Source organism: Gasterosteus aculeatus, chromosome 4, assembly GCF_964276395.1.
Source record: "Gasterosteus aculeatus chromosome 4, fGasAcu3.hap1.1, whole genome shotgun sequence".
In the NCBI taxonomy this organism is placed as follows: Eukaryota; Metazoa; Chordata; class Actinopteri; order Perciformes; family Gasterosteidae; genus Gasterosteus; species Gasterosteus aculeatus.
The window spans coordinates 5,594,635-5,609,312 of record NC_135691.1 but is presented as its reverse complement, the minus strand read 5'-3'; the positions used below and the strand labels follow the sequence as shown (position 1 = coordinate 5,609,312).

Genomic DNA, 14,678 nt, shown 5'->3' with positions numbered 1-14,678 from the left:
ACGTTTAACAAGGTGTTGAACCGTTAACTTTAACAAGACAGTTTGAATTTCGTCGACACGTTGGAGGAAGAACTGAGGAATGCCATTACTACAACTTACTGCTACTTTCTGACGTTATGGGTCAAGGGTCAGAGAATACTGCGCCACGTCTACTTTATCTCTGCACAACCCCCGAACGCCGAGGCAGAGGGCTTCACTTCAGTCCGCCTGCTTTTATGGTCCTTTGTTTCACGTCCAGTCTCTCCCCGACTAGTTTTCAGCAACCTTTTACTGCACCAGTGCTCAATCCTTTTAACTTAGTAAAATAAATCAGAATCGCATCGAAAGAATAACTAATATAAGTTGAGAGAACTACTTTTACTTGACTAATTTATGGTTTTACATTTTAATCTAAATGAATCTTTTGCAGTTCCTTAGGATTCGTGAGGTCACAAGAAGGAATGAGAAAGTTGGAGATTATACATACTGTATTAATCCCCAGGGGGAAATTGGAATAATGTGTTTTACTTATAAACTTGAAATGCAGGAATTTGACCTGAGTTACTTCTTCCTCTACTCTCATGACACCGAGCAGAGCGGCTGTAACATTCCCATTTCTACGTTTTACATTTCTAGAAAATTGTTTTTCGCGTGCTCAAACACGTGCGTGTTTGTGTGAGCAGGAAAGGTCGTAAAAACATTACAGCGCCTCTGAACCGACCGTTCCTTTGTACTCAGGCGGTGTGCGAGTTTGTCCATTTTTAATTCTGCATGTAAATGGATTGACTGCTGACAAAATGCGTCTCCAAGAGACTGAATTAAGGAAAGACCCGAGTCCCTTCTGTACAGCGTCCGTCCACAAGGTGTCAGACGGAGCCGTGGACACACCGTACGGTTGGTTGGACATTTGTGTGGTAAATTATTTCAATCCTTTGCCCTCGTCCTGCTGTTCATGAATTAAATGTGTGTTTTACCAGAGAACTTGGCATAACTACTAAACCCCCGTGAAGATTGGAACAAGTAGCAGCTCGTGAAGTGCAGCGTCGACATGTACGGTTTCACTATTTTATCTTATCACGGACAATTTGTGAATGGAAATATTCCATGTTATACACCACATAAACAGGAACAGTGTGATTTGTAATGACTTTATTGAGCATAATAAAACAGTGGACAGCCTAATACATACATTACCAACTGTATACACTGTATTCCACTGCCAATCTCAAACAAATTCTCAATTAAGTCTTGTCTCAAGTGATGCACAAGAAAGGCCACTGGGAACGTGTTGACACACAAAAAGAACGAGGTAACACCGATTTATCTGAACAAATCTGTCCTTTGAAATTCCGTTTACGTTGTGAGAAAATTATGATGGGAAACACATTTTGGTGCAGTGGAAATTTAAGGCAAGTATACATTCTGGTTTGTCCTTCAATATCTACAAGGCACACACCTATGGAAGCCATTCAGCATAAACGCTTCTTAAGATCATCAGCTCACAGTTTTAAAACAACAATATAAAAGTATTTCCTGTTGCAGAATTTGCTAATATAAGAGAAAATGAACCAACGGTTTCCATCCTGTTAAAAACAGAGTCACTTTATGTAGCTGCAGCTGTTGATTTTTGCCTCGACTTGGACTCTATTTAACTCAATTACTGTCATTGCTTCATCATTCTGATGCACGTTTTAAAAGTGTAAATTAAAGTTAAAATAAAATCACAGGAGGTACAAAAGCTACAGAAGAGGATGGTTGTTCTGTCTTTGGCATGAGTCCATTACAACAGCAGCTATTTTTGTTATACAAGTAATCTACATACTTACACTTCATCTACATACATCGTAAGCGCTACATCTCATCGTTTACAGAAATCCCTCCGATGATGGCATGATTTAAAAAGGAAAGCAAAAATAAGAAGTACTCAGAAGAAGTTGTTCCAAAAAGACCCAACAACCATCTTTCCAGTTTGTCCACAATTCACTGATTGTCATCGTCTTTGCACCCCGATCGATCCCATTTTGTGCATCTGCCCTTCGAGTGTGAAAGGAACGCGGAGACAAACATGCTTCTACAGTCCTCTTCAGCAAACACGCTCTGTGTTACAAAAGGTTCAACAACGACGAGCTGCGCGCCGGTAGAAGCAAATAGCGCCGTTTGGCTACACGAGACTGCCGGGCCAGGACACCACCGTCAGCGTGACTTTGTTTTTCTGCAGCTTGAGCATGGGGATGAGGGAGGAGTTGTTCATGCCCACCGTGGTGGCGCCGTTCACCGCCACGATCTCGTCGCCGCACCTGCAGGGAAGCACGGAGCGTTAACGCCCAGAGGAGGCGGACGAGGAGGGGGGACGCCGTGCGGCGGGGAGTCAAAACCGCCGGCTTCACTTACTTGAGGCGCCCGTCGAAGTGAGCGGGCGTGCCGGGCACGATGGTCTTGATGAAGAAAGGCTGCTGGCCGTGGCTCTCCTCGTAGCCGCCGACGATGCTGAAGCCCCAGCTCTCGTTGTTAGTCTTCTGCAGGACGATGTCCCGGCACCAGTGCATGGGACTGAGACGAGACAATAAATAAAGAGTCAGCCGTCTCTCACGCATCCCAATCACCTCGAAACGCGCTTGAAGTGGTGGAGCGGAGTCCACGGCGTACCTCGGCAGTCCCAGCCAGCGGGTCCACAGCGGCGTCCAGTTGAGGGCGTCCTCTCGCGGGTCGTCCGCGGCGTCCTGTTGGTCCTGGTTGGCGGCCTCGGCGTCCTCCTCCGGGTCCTCCGAGTGTGTCTGGATGACTCGGAGTGCCACCTGGGACTGAGCCGTCTGGGTCTTCAGCGCTGAAACCGCCTCGTTGTAGGTCAACTGGGTCAGGTCCACGCCGTTGATGCTCAGCAGAACGTCGCCTGGGGAGACACACGCACCAAGGGGTGACCAGGGGGAGAAAAACGTTGTGTTTAAGAAGACACTTGGTGTAAAAAAAAAAAAAAAACAGAGGGACGAGCTGGAGATAAAAAGACTGCATCTACAAATCTAATCCAACGTGGACATGCGAGAACTTGCAGTTCCATGTATTTATTCCCCACAAAATGAAGAACCACACTTCGTCCTGTGTTAGTTAATCAACTGATCTTTTGATGGAAGGACAACTCCTTTACGTATTTAAGTATTCCGAAAATAATTGAGTGTATATCTTTGGTCGACATACTGTACAAAGTGTTAGGGATTTAAGCCAGAAGTGCACCCCTAGTGGTGGAAATAATAATAATACGTGTAACAATGTTTAGTGTTATAATTGTAGTTTGTGATGTTAGATATTAGTTATTACATTAACATGTTAGATTAAGTGAATGCAATTTGAATCAGCTTTCAGTACCAATTCCTTCTTCAACGTCAACATCACACATCAGCAGATGCGGCTTCGTACCTCTTTTGATGGTGCCGTCCCGGTGCAGACAGCCCACCGGCTGCACACTCGTGATGTAAACGGGCAGTCGGCTGCGACAGTCCCTCCCCCCGGCGATGGTGATGCCCAGGGAGAGCCGAGGCTCCTTCTTCAGACTCACAGTCTTCTCCTGGCTGGAAAACCCACCCGGAGGATCCTTCAGGGACAACGGAGAGGGTGAACGCTCGGCGCGAAGAGACACACCGCTTGGAGTTACAACGGAAAGTTTTATCACGGCCTCTTTAATTTGAAATCAGTTTTATATTATTTTGTTCGACAAAACACACACTTCCGCCTCTCCAGGACTCTTTGACTGAAGTGGCTCCTACAACAAAAAACACTCGTAGAAACAAATGTGAAGCATTTGAGAAGGAGCTGAGAGGACGGCGCCAACGTGCGAGGATCAACACGCGGCTCTCGTAGTGGAAAAGACGTGTGGGAAATGACAGCTCCGGCCGGCCCCCCTTGTTTCTCCGTGGGGTCTGTAGACCCATCAGAGGGGAAGCCCCCCCAGCAGGGAACCCCCCCCCCCCGCCCAGCAAGACGAAAAGGCCCGACTCTCCAGGCGAAAGCTAACTGTCACCAGCTTTGATCCTCGGCCACCCGAAGCAGCGAGCAAAAAGGAGGAAAAAAACAAAAAAACAACAAGACGGCGGCCCGGCGGCGGCAGAGAGAGCAGCACCCGGGGCCTTTTGATCAGGCCGGAGGGCGCGCAGAGGGGCTTTCATCTCCGCTCAACGACGCAGGTGTCTGCTCTCAAAGCTTCTCACCCCCAACCGGGGGAGGAGGGGGGGGGGGTTTACTGGCGTTGAATGGTACAACAGAGTGTGACTGACAGCAGGAGCGATCGTCACAATCTCGCCGCGTGAACACAGACGTGTTAAGCCGGTGGTTCGTGGCGTACGAGGGAGTCCGGTGGGGAAAACAGCTGGCGTGGGGGGCAAAATAAACGCGCATTGAAAACGTTGTGCTGGACGTCGCCTGCGGTACCTTCACGTAGGTGGACCGGCGCTTGAAGTACTGCGGCTCAGGCGCCCTCCTGTTGGCTCGGCCGTGCGGCCCATCCCGGCTGCTCGCGCCCTCTTCCTGAGCGTCGGCGGCGGGTCGCATCACCACGAAGTTCACGCGCACCTCGCTCCCCTGAACGCACACGGCAACAGAAAATACACACACACACACACACACACACACACACACACACACACACAGCGCTTCATTATAGATTGAACGGTCACTCATTGTGGGGGATGATAAACACAGCAGCGAGCATTTTACAAGCCAGTTGTTGGATTGACGATTGATTTCTTCAAAACAATACATTTGAGTTACTGCATTTTTATCCTGCTGGAAGTGCAGTCTATGGGAGTATTGAGTGTAATTGGCATATTTTTTCGGTAAACCCACGAGATATCAATCTTGTTCAATTTGAGGCCGAGGCCTTTTCTAGTGCACGACGCTCAGCACAATCTCACACGGGTGAAATCAGTTGGACCGCTTGGAATATTCATTGGTCAGCATCTTGTTTCCTCTTATTGATCACTTTTGCATAATGTGATGAATGCTGCAACTTCTTGTGTGTTTTTAATGATAAACCATTGCAAACTTTTTTTTCTGCATTTAGGTGCTTGAGAGAAACAAAGAACTGATTGTTGGGAAAATTATAACAGCGGAATAATCTTTTTAAGATCCATATCTACATATTCACATTTGATTTTCAGAATGCTCATGTTTGCATACGGCGCGTTTTCTTTGATTTTCAGCCTCAGTTTGATTTAAAATAATACAATATTGTGCCAACCATAGACCAACATGTGTCTGTAATTCTCTAAATGTACCAACACAACATCTACATTAACAACTATTCAGTATTTCCAACATACCGAAAAGAACTCGGTCTTTAAACACATGCAGGCTTTAGAAAATGGGCCTTTGCTACTCGGCTCGCTCTACCTGAATGATCTGGGCTGCGCTCTCCGGTGTCCCGTGCCTCAGGTCGTGTCCGTTGATGGCTAAAACCTTGTCGTTCTTCCTCAGCTTTCCATCTTTGGCTGCCAGACCACCCGACAGCAGGTCCAGGATGAAAACCCCGCTCTCCTCCGACTTGCGGATGAGTTTGATGCCGAGCGGTTCGGTGCGCAGGCTCTTCATCAGCGTCACCTGGAGGACCGTGCCGGGGTTGTGATTGGAGGTGGCGTTGCCGTGGGGATCGGGGAAGGGCTGCGGGGCAGCGGGGCAGGAGGAGGCGTGATGGTCGGACTGTCGCTCCCTCGACTTGAAGCCTTTCTCCTGCATGACTGTGAGGCGGAGGAGGGAGGGCAGGCGGAGCACTGCGATGGCTCGGGCGTGCGGGACGGAGGCCAGACTGACATCGTTCACCTGGAGGCGAGAAACGGATAGCGGACGCGTTTTCATTGAGCAGAGATTAACAAGTTATGTTAATACTAAAAGCTTTATTTCATTTGCCATCCCACGTATCTGACTTCTACGTGTAATTGTATTTCCTGCATCAGAATGACCAGAACAAGAGCAGGTCAAAGTTGCAACGTATCATCAGCTCGCCCGTCCGGTTTAAAATAACAGGCTGTCAAAACTATACATTTGCCTCTAAAAACTAATGTAAAATGAAGCCTTTATTAAAACCTACAGATGGATTCAGGAGTACGAGAAGAGCAACCTCCAGCCAAAACAACTAAAACTGCAGCTAATGTTTCACACCCTGAAGGCAGCATTTTGGGTGGCAGGTTTTGGTTTTCATTTCTGGCTTTGGGATTGGTTGGCTCTGGGGAAAAAGCAACGTTTTGGAGGAGGTCAGTTTACCGCGGTGCCACATTCCAGGAGAACCGGCGGGTCGACACACGATCAGGGAGGACGGGGTTGTTATGAGGAAACCACAACTGAGTAAACTCTTCAGGGGATAATCTGCACTTCCATTCTTCTCTGAGGAAATCAGTGTCAGGACCACCAGTACCTACTTGGAAAAGTTAACACTTGTTGGGCTCCGGCATACGGGGTGTTAAAAAAAGAAAAAGACGGGTGAAGCCAGGAAGCAGCGGGCGGCGAAGAACCTATTCAATAGTGCAGCGGATCCGAATCGGGGGGGGGACAGGTACACGTAGTATTTCTAGCTCGAGGTGTGCCCGCGCGGTCACAACAAACCAGGCCAAGCTGCTTACACGTGATAAACCCGGGAATATTTACCACGCCTCGTTGCCATGGCGCTAGAACTCGTTTTTCTTGAATATCCACTTTCGCCGGGGGCCCATTCCGTGACGCGTCTGAAACAAAGATGGAGACCGCTCTCACCTCTAAGATGTGGTCCCCCGGGGCCAGCCTGCCGTCGGCGGCTGCCAGCGTGTCTCGGACGACCTCCTGGATGACTATGTTCCCCAGCGGCGTGTCCTTCCCCCCCACGATGCGGAGGCCCAGGTCCTCCTCCGGCTCCCCTCTGAACAGCTCCACCACGATGGCCTCGGCCACCAGGCTGGACCGCAGGGGGGTGTTGTCTGGAGGGAAGAGGCGCGGAACAAACACAGCTGCTCATTACGGGTCCGTGGAGCAGATGGTCGCGCTGCCTCAGACCTCTTCGGCCGACTGCACAGAGCCTCAGGAGCGACGTTCGCGCCGTAAACCCTCCCCACACCCTACTTTATAGACACACGGACTCCTTCGACTCCCAAAACACCCGGCGTTTCCGCGCAAGGACGGATCATTTCAGAGATTCTAACCCAAATAAAGTGGTTTGGCTGTTGTTTGCTTACTTACAATTTACTACATCTGACCGCTCGGGTTTCTCTGGTCATTGTGACGACGTCTCAGTGCACCGTGTATCAAATCACTAGAAAAGACGTTAAATGGAGTATTCTAACCTTTAGGTCCATCATTCTCTTTACCAATTTATTAACTTTCTTATCAAACTCCAGCAAAATATATATATATTTTTAAACTGTACACAACAACTCTACTACTGGAATGTACAACGTTGTTTCGACCAGGAACCAGTTTTTAAACTTGAGGTGCCTTTGTCTCTGTTGCTGTTTACACCAAACAATGAACAGCAACATTAAACAGGTCATCGAAATGACGTCGCTCTAACACACCGAGGATCTCGAGCTTGGTATTGATCGGCGTCAACAGGAAGATTTTAAAAACCACAGATAACTTGAAACTTTTTAGTAAAAAAGTAAAAAAAATAATAATATCGTAACAGCAAACAGGGGTCACATGATTAAAACTGAGATTCTGATGACACCAAAGGCAAACTTCTCTGCAGACACTGATTACCAGTTGCCTGGCAACCAGTTGTTTTTGGGAGATTTTGCCTCTGGTTCTGGCTTGCAGGGTGCTTCAGAGGAGATGACACCACATGTGAGCTGGTACACGAGCCGACGACCTGGCTGATGATTCACCCGTGACGGACTCGGAAAAAACAAAAAACCTTGAGGCTAAAACATCAAACATCAATTCCCGTCTGTGTGTCTCGACCAATGATCTAAGATGTATACTATCACCGTCTCCATCCAACCTACATACGTCTGTCAAAGAGTTTAACAACCTCCCATTGCAGATCATTTACATGAAGGTGGCTTCATTTGTGTGTACAAAGAAAATAGAAAGCTGCTTGTTCACCTTCACGAAAACACAGAGTGGACGATACAGTGGCTGCGAGGAGGATAAAAAGAAAAGACTTCATACCATCCTCACTCTCTTCGTAGGCGGGATTAATCAGCCCCGGCTCAGGCGGATCTCTGGCCGGGTTTCGGGACTGTGTTGCTGAATGTTTGGCATCGCCAGCAGTCTCCCCCTCGCCCTTACGCCCCTTCAGCTCGTTCCACGAGGGCCTCTTCCTCTTCTCTGCTTCCTCCCTCAGTCGTCTAAAAACAGGACATCTGAGGCGAGATGGGGAAAATGGAGGAAACGGGTAAAGAGAACGACATGGCGGATAACCGACCAGTGATTTTAAAAACAGCAGGAGGGGGTTCTCGAATGTTGAGTGTCAGATGCAAAGAAACTGAGGTTGAAAAGTTTTTTTGAGAGGATTCAGAGGGGACAAGAAGAGACTGAATCCTGCGTATAAATAGAGGGGAAGCACAATGCAGATGAGCGGACGGCGGTGCTGCATTGCAGGGTGTCTGGCCGAGACCGGTGGAGTCTGATTAAGTCAGTCAGAGTGCTGGGACCGCTGCTCGTTCCGTACGCCTGAACTTTGTCTCCTCGCTGTTTGCACAGAGAGGCTGCAGCAGGACTACCCGCCCGCCGCCTGCGTCACGGCCGGCCAACGGGATGATAAGCACCACGCCGGCCGTGTGGAAAAACAAGTGGACTGAGCTCAATCATTAGTGGTTTATGTGTCCACAGATGGGACTGAGCTTCCAGGGAGGAGGACAACAGTCTTTGAGGGGACTTGGGGAAGGAGAATGACCATAACTGACTTGTTTATATGCAAACAAACCGATAATCAAAAACGTTTTTCCCCCACTGCTCCTTTAGGGAGTCACGGTCTTATCCTGGTTGAGGAGTGCAAGGTCAGAAAGAAAAGCAGAGTGCCAACCAGGCACACGGGTCTGATAAGGATGAGAGGCACGCCAAACACCATACAACACCCACGCTTTGTGCCTTATGTTTACCTTAATGTTAGGAGACCACACATTCTATGTGATTGGACCTGCGCTGCTTCTGCAAACGCAGCGCTGATACTTGACCGGTGCTCTAACCAATAAATCTACCACAACGACAGAAGTTGTTTGGCTGAATTCTTCCAAATATCCCCAACTGGGCTTCCAATTTTGATCACGTTCTTTCAGTGTTTTAGCTAGCTTTAGTGGTGATTAATTTTTCGGCGTTTCAATCTACACCAATAAAGCCCGTGACCGATCATCTCAGCCGCGTAAAGGTCTGTCCCATCTCCGCCGAAAACCTTTCAGCACGCCACCGGGAGTCTCACCTGTTGTGCAGGTGAGGCTGCAGCTCGCAGCGCTGCATCTGCTGCTGGCACTCGGCCGAGTGGGGGCACGCCACGCTCAGCTTGTCCAGCAGGTTCCTGACCAGCAGGCTGGAGGGACGGCACTGGTGCAGCTGCAGCCGCAGGCGGTCCACGGGGCAGAAGTCCTGCTCCTTCAGGAAGTTGCTGAGACAGTGAAAGCAGTACGTGTGGCCGCACGGGGTGTCCATAGGTTTGAGGAGGGGCTGCAGGCAGATGTGGCAGATCAGTTCATCGTCCACCTCGTCCCGGTACTCGTACAGGTGGCAGTCCGAGCCCTCGTGCTGCTGGCCGCACTCCTTGCACACGCGCGCCCACGAAAGGCCCGCCGCGCCGGCGCCGCCCGCCACTTTGGTGTCCGTCGTCGCCATCGGCGGGAGACGGTCGCACCGGACTTCGCTGGAAACAATCAGCGGCCTTTTATATCCTTAAAAAAAAAGCCCCGGGTCGTACGTCTACATGTCCGAATCCATTCAAACTGCGAAAATGAAGAGACGATCCAGAGTCAACAACGCCATCTTCCCGCCTTCATTTTGGGCTTTTTCTGTTGAGGAGAGAAACACGGTGAGGTTGAGTGCAGAATTTGGGACTTCCGACTACTGCCGGTTAGCTGCACAGGAAATGACAAATCCACAGAGCAGAAGCAACATGGCAGCGAGCCGCAGCTGCTTCCCCTCAGCCGACTTCCTGAGGGACAAAAGGAATTCTCATCTCAGCTAAAAGTCAGCATGCTTCACACTGAAAGGGGCCAAACTCTGTGAAATGAGGCAGGAGAGAAACAGACTGAAGTCAAACCCCTGCTAATGTGAGGGAACAAAGGCACACGGCGCTACACCAGTGAGAATGAACTGGGCAGAAATGAAACCCCCATCGCTAATGACCCCTGGCGCCCAATCGGCACTGGTCTCCATCCCTTTGTGCGGCTCCTAATCTCCTTTAGTTCTCTCATGAGGAGAAAGCTGATTAGGATCACATTCTTTGGAGAAACGTTTGGCCACAATTATGAATTAAAACATCCACTAAATAGACACATAAATTATGCCAATACATTAAGTTAACATCCTATACAATCTAGCTTGTAAGAGGAATTGCAGCCATTAAAACATCAGTATGGATTTATTAACTGCTCACTACGGCCGGCAGCAAAAAATGCCATTCGCTTGTGATTAGTAGCTTTGATACAGCAGGATGTATACACACATACATCTAAAGAGAGAACACCTCTACAAGCACGGCCCAGAAATAAACAAAACCCCACCAATTACCACCTCAATGCAGGATTTTGTCCTAAAACACAAATATAATCTTGCACATTTCCAGATACAAAAAAGAGAAAAGAAAAACACAAAGCGACCACGATGAACTCACTACATCTACTTTCCTCTCTCGACACAAAACCAACCCAAAGTCTCTTGAGAGACGGCTTCACCTTCACGTGTCGACGGCATCTCTAACGCGATCGCCTCCGAGCGGCTCACCTGAGACGAGAGCTCTGTTGTCAGGCGCCGAGTGGCCACCGCACGCAAACACCACTCTTACCTCGCAGCTGCCTGAAGCCTGAATGAAACCAGAGCCCTGCCTCCCCAGCAGCACAGCGTCACAATCGTCTGTGTGTGTGTGTGTGTGTGAGTGAGTGAGTGAGTGGACACAAATGTGCACGCCCGTGGATGTCTATGCGCTATGACTGCACCGGTGTGAGTAATGCATTGGGGAAATTGGTGTAACTAGGCAGAGTGAAAGGAAAGAGTGTGTGTGTGTGTGTGTGTGTTTGAGGGGGCTGCTCAGCCTGCTGACGTTGCATCACTACAGGTAAAGTCCAGTAAGAAGCCGGACGACTGACTGAACACGAGAGATTGTGTGTGCAGGTGATACCGTGTCTCGTAATGGATCGGGGTTCACGGTAGAAACAAGGCTCTGCTCCACGTATTTGGAAACCAAACGATGTGTGAAACAAAAGACAAACCCCACAATGCACTTTCCTCACAGGCCCTACGCCTCGCCGGCCTCCTGCAGAGCGCCCGGCTGGCTCTCCCGTCAACAAGACGCTCCTGGTTTCATATCGCGTTTCGCATGCAAGGAGTCTTATTTGCTTTGTGATGATGTGGCGCGCGGCCACGTCGGGTTCCTCTGCGAGCGAGAGGCTTCTTTAGAGCAGAGGTCGTCTCCGCAGGAAGACACGCAGCGACCCTGAGCGGCTGATGGCCTCCCGCTCGCCGCGTCTGTAGAAGGTCGTCTCGGGGGGGCCGTCCGTCACTGCGTCAAGGGTACGGCGCCACGTCGATAGACGGCCTTCTTTCAGGTCCTCCGCGCGAAACGGAGACTGGGATCAGCGGCTGAATCGATGAGTTGATTTATTATTGAGAGCCTTTTAAATCCGAGTTTTGCAGGGGGCCTTTTCATTATTTTACCATGGGGCAGTTTGTAGTATCTCGATTGCAGCCCTCCAAAACCGTTAGGGAACTAAATTTTACTCGACCTACAGTTCAGCCTTGAGTTTCCCTGAGAAAGTTTACATCCATATCACCATTAATCAACCTCGACATCACAAGTACATGTATTCAATTTAATCCTAATCCTGCTCAAGGGCGAGAAAACGAATTCACAGGAATCCCACACGTAAAGAAGCACGTTTAGACTCTTGTTAAAGTTCATGAAGGTGAAACCAACACAAGACAGCGTTACAAAAGGCAGTGTACATGTTTTTACAAGTTTACAGCCAACCAGAGAGGCTCAATACCGCCAGCAACGCAAACGCTTCACCCAAATCAAATGCCTCGTGACCATGTGACGATCTAAGCTCCCGGGGGGGGGGGGAATGTCCGTGGCCCCTCAGTGTCCTCCGGCCCCCCCGGAGGATTACAAGAGGCGGCGCTCCCTGGAAGCTGAGCCCGAAATCACTCGCGGGTGAGTCACATGCGCCGCGCGCGGGCCACACCCTCGGCGAGCGCAGGTGAAGCCTCGCCAGACAAATCGTTCTTCCAAATCATCCCTCGAGACCGGAGGTGTGTCTCCGTCTTACACCAGCGTCTGGTTCTAGCGCAAAGACACCCGGCGACGACCCTCCACCCGTAGGAGCCCCGTGGGTGGAGATCTGGCGGCGGGGCTTTAATATAAGCCGGTGGCAGTGGCCTCACCTAGTCTACTACCACACGGGCTTCTTTTCGGTTAAGACTCACGTGTGGTCGCCCCTCCTTTGTCGACCCGGACATCCCGGACAAATGGCAGTAAAAGCGTCAAGAATCGTTCTCGGGATCACGTCCGTGGCTCTCAGGGGGAAACGGCACTACAGCGACATCCTACCAGTAACCCGTGAATAGTTAGCAGCAGGTCAGATGTTTGAGGTCCTTTGGGAGTGTCGAGTGGTTGACCTCAACTCAAACTACGGTCTCGTGCGTTGCCCCACACGCGTGGTTTCGCTTTGCCATCAACTGCCATAACCTTGATCGGCTCCCCCGCTCGCTCAGAGACGCTTCCTCCGATGCCAGAGCCCCAGGTGTCTGATTGTGGACAAACGTCCAGGTTATTTTAAATAAACAACTTCAGTCAGAGCTCTCGTGGGGTCGATGGTCTAGCTGGCTTGGACTTCACAATCAGCGGCTTCAAAAAAAAAAAAATATATCAATTCTGAAGATGGTGATGCAACTTTACTAAAATAGTACACTTGAGTATAAAAGTGGTGCGTTTGAAGACTGATCTTTGAAGTAACTGCAGCTGCGCGCAATCATTACAAACATGGCCAATTTTACCATTTGTGCCTTTCATTCTACCCCAAATACTAAAGTAAAATAACTAAGTGGCTCCTTCACAGAACCAACAGCATCAGATCGAGGTGGAAATAATGTAACCTTCACTGTTGGTATAATATAAAGGATGTATTTGATTGTTACATATCTCATGTTATACAATGTCGCTTTATATATATATATATATATATATATATATATATATTCAATATATATATATATGCTTCAATATAACCGTCTGTTGTGCTACATAAAGAGACGTTGACTTTTCTACCATTTAGACACAATTCCCCACTATCAGTTTTCTCAATAACTAGTTTTATTTATAGAAATAAGTGTGTGTGTGTGTGTGTGTGTGTGTGTGTGTGTGTGTGTGTGTGTGTCTGTGTGCGCGCGCGCGCACGTGTTGTGTTTGTGTAGGTGTGTGTGTGTGTTTTATGTCCCCCCCTCTCCCTCCCCCCCGGACTGCTGGTTCGATCCCAGTCACTCACACCACGACGTGTCGCACCGCGCTGACCGGAGAGCTGCTCCCGGTGGGCCGGTACCTGGTCGCGTGGGCCGGTGTCACGGCTAAAAACATCCGACGTGGCTTCACCTTCACGAGGCGCCGCGCACCTTGTGCACCGCCACTCACTTTGCTCACCGATACCTCCGCGTTACATTAAAAACGCGAGGGTTGTTTTTTTCCCGTTTGTTTTTTGTTCTTTGTAAACACACACACGACGTAAAAGCAGCCGTGTTTTCCCGGTAAAACAACCGGACGAAATCCGCTCGCGAGGAGACCGAAACTCTCCTTACCTGCGCGTGAAGGTTGTCTCCCGGAAGCAGCTAGTTAGCTAAACGCGGTTCGCCTCGCTAGCTTCAACGCGACGGAACACACAAACATCTAAAACAAAGCAGCGCGCTTTAAGAACACCGGACGCCTTTCTTCGCCGTGGAGGACGGCGGGCGTTAGTTTAATTATTTCATTTACCGCATTGCTGTCCCGGTTCGATGTCCCCCAGGTGTGGCTCAACCTGGCGGAGAGGACTGGGCGACTTTCCCAGTTTCGAGCAAACACACTTGGAAGCCAGAAAAAAAAAAGAAAGGCAGTTGAGTAGCACAGGAAGAAGTGCGCGCAGGTGAACACACCGTGCAGCATGTATCATACGCTGCTCATACATGATGCATATTATCTTCTTATGCATAATAATGTGACATGCAAACATTTATGTTTCATGTTTGCATGTCGTATATATGTGCTCGGCCCAAAGGCATTATGCATTTACTTCATCTGCAGAAGTATTTGCACCCAGGATTAGAAATACAAACACTGTACAAAATATCACATTATAAAAAAAGAAAATCCTAATTGCAAGTAATGCAATTAAAATGTTATTTAAGTAACAGTTCAGTTCAGCAAACTGTAGGCTGGTTATAATCTCCTATTGCGTTATTAAGAGTGGTGCATTACATTAATGTTGCAGCTGGTAAATTTGCGGTTACACGGTTTGTATTTCGTATAATATATCAATGTATTTGTTTTCATTTAAATGTGCAAACAAACTCTA

General features: G+C 49.0%; 1 protein-coding gene across 4 annotated transcripts; it reads right to left on the bottom strand.

Moving 5' to 3' along the window:
- Nucleotides 1–1,113: 1,113 nt before the first annotated feature.
- On the bottom strand, nucleotides 1,114–14,272 carry lnx2b (ligand of numb-protein X 2b). Of its 4 annotated transcripts, none has more exons than XM_040174136.2 (10): nucleotides 13,927–14,272; nucleotides 9,350–9,929; nucleotides 8,101–8,294; nucleotides 6,712–6,911; nucleotides 5,359–5,784; nucleotides 4,399–4,548; nucleotides 3,391–3,565; nucleotides 2,626–2,869; nucleotides 2,371–2,529; nucleotides 1,114–2,276 (listed from the first exon to the last, which is right to left on the bottom strand). In XM_040174136.2, exons 2-10 carry the CDS (start codon nucleotides 9,754–9,756, stop codon nucleotides 2,141–2,143), a joined length of 2,091 nt encoding a protein of 696 aa, XP_040030070.2. In that variant the 5' UTR covers nucleotides 9,757–9,929; nucleotides 13,927–14,272; the 3' UTR covers nucleotides 1,114–2,140. The 4 variants fall into 4 exon arrangements, with proteins under 4 accessions (XP_040030070.2, XP_040030069.2, XP_040030072.2 ...); XM_040174135.2 differs by having other exon boundaries at nucleotides 14,102–14,272; XM_040174138.2 differs by lacking the exon at nucleotides 13,927–14,272 and adding an exon at nucleotides 10,864–10,996.
- Nucleotides 14,273–14,678: the final 406 nt, after the last annotated feature.

Coding starts and splice junctions, on each gene's coding strand:
- lnx2b (XM_040174136.2), bottom strand. CDS start 9,756: ATGGCGACGACGGACACCAAAGTGGCGGGCGGCGCCGGCGCGGCGGGC. Junction 4,549..5,358: donor GCGCAGCCCAGATCATTCAG/GTAGAGCGAGCC, acceptor GTGTGCGTTCAG/GGGAGCGAGGTGCGCGTGAA. Junction 2,530..2,625: donor CGCTGGCTGGGACTGCCGAG/GTACGCCGTGGA, acceptor GTCTCGTCTCAG/TCCCATGCACTGGTGCCGGG.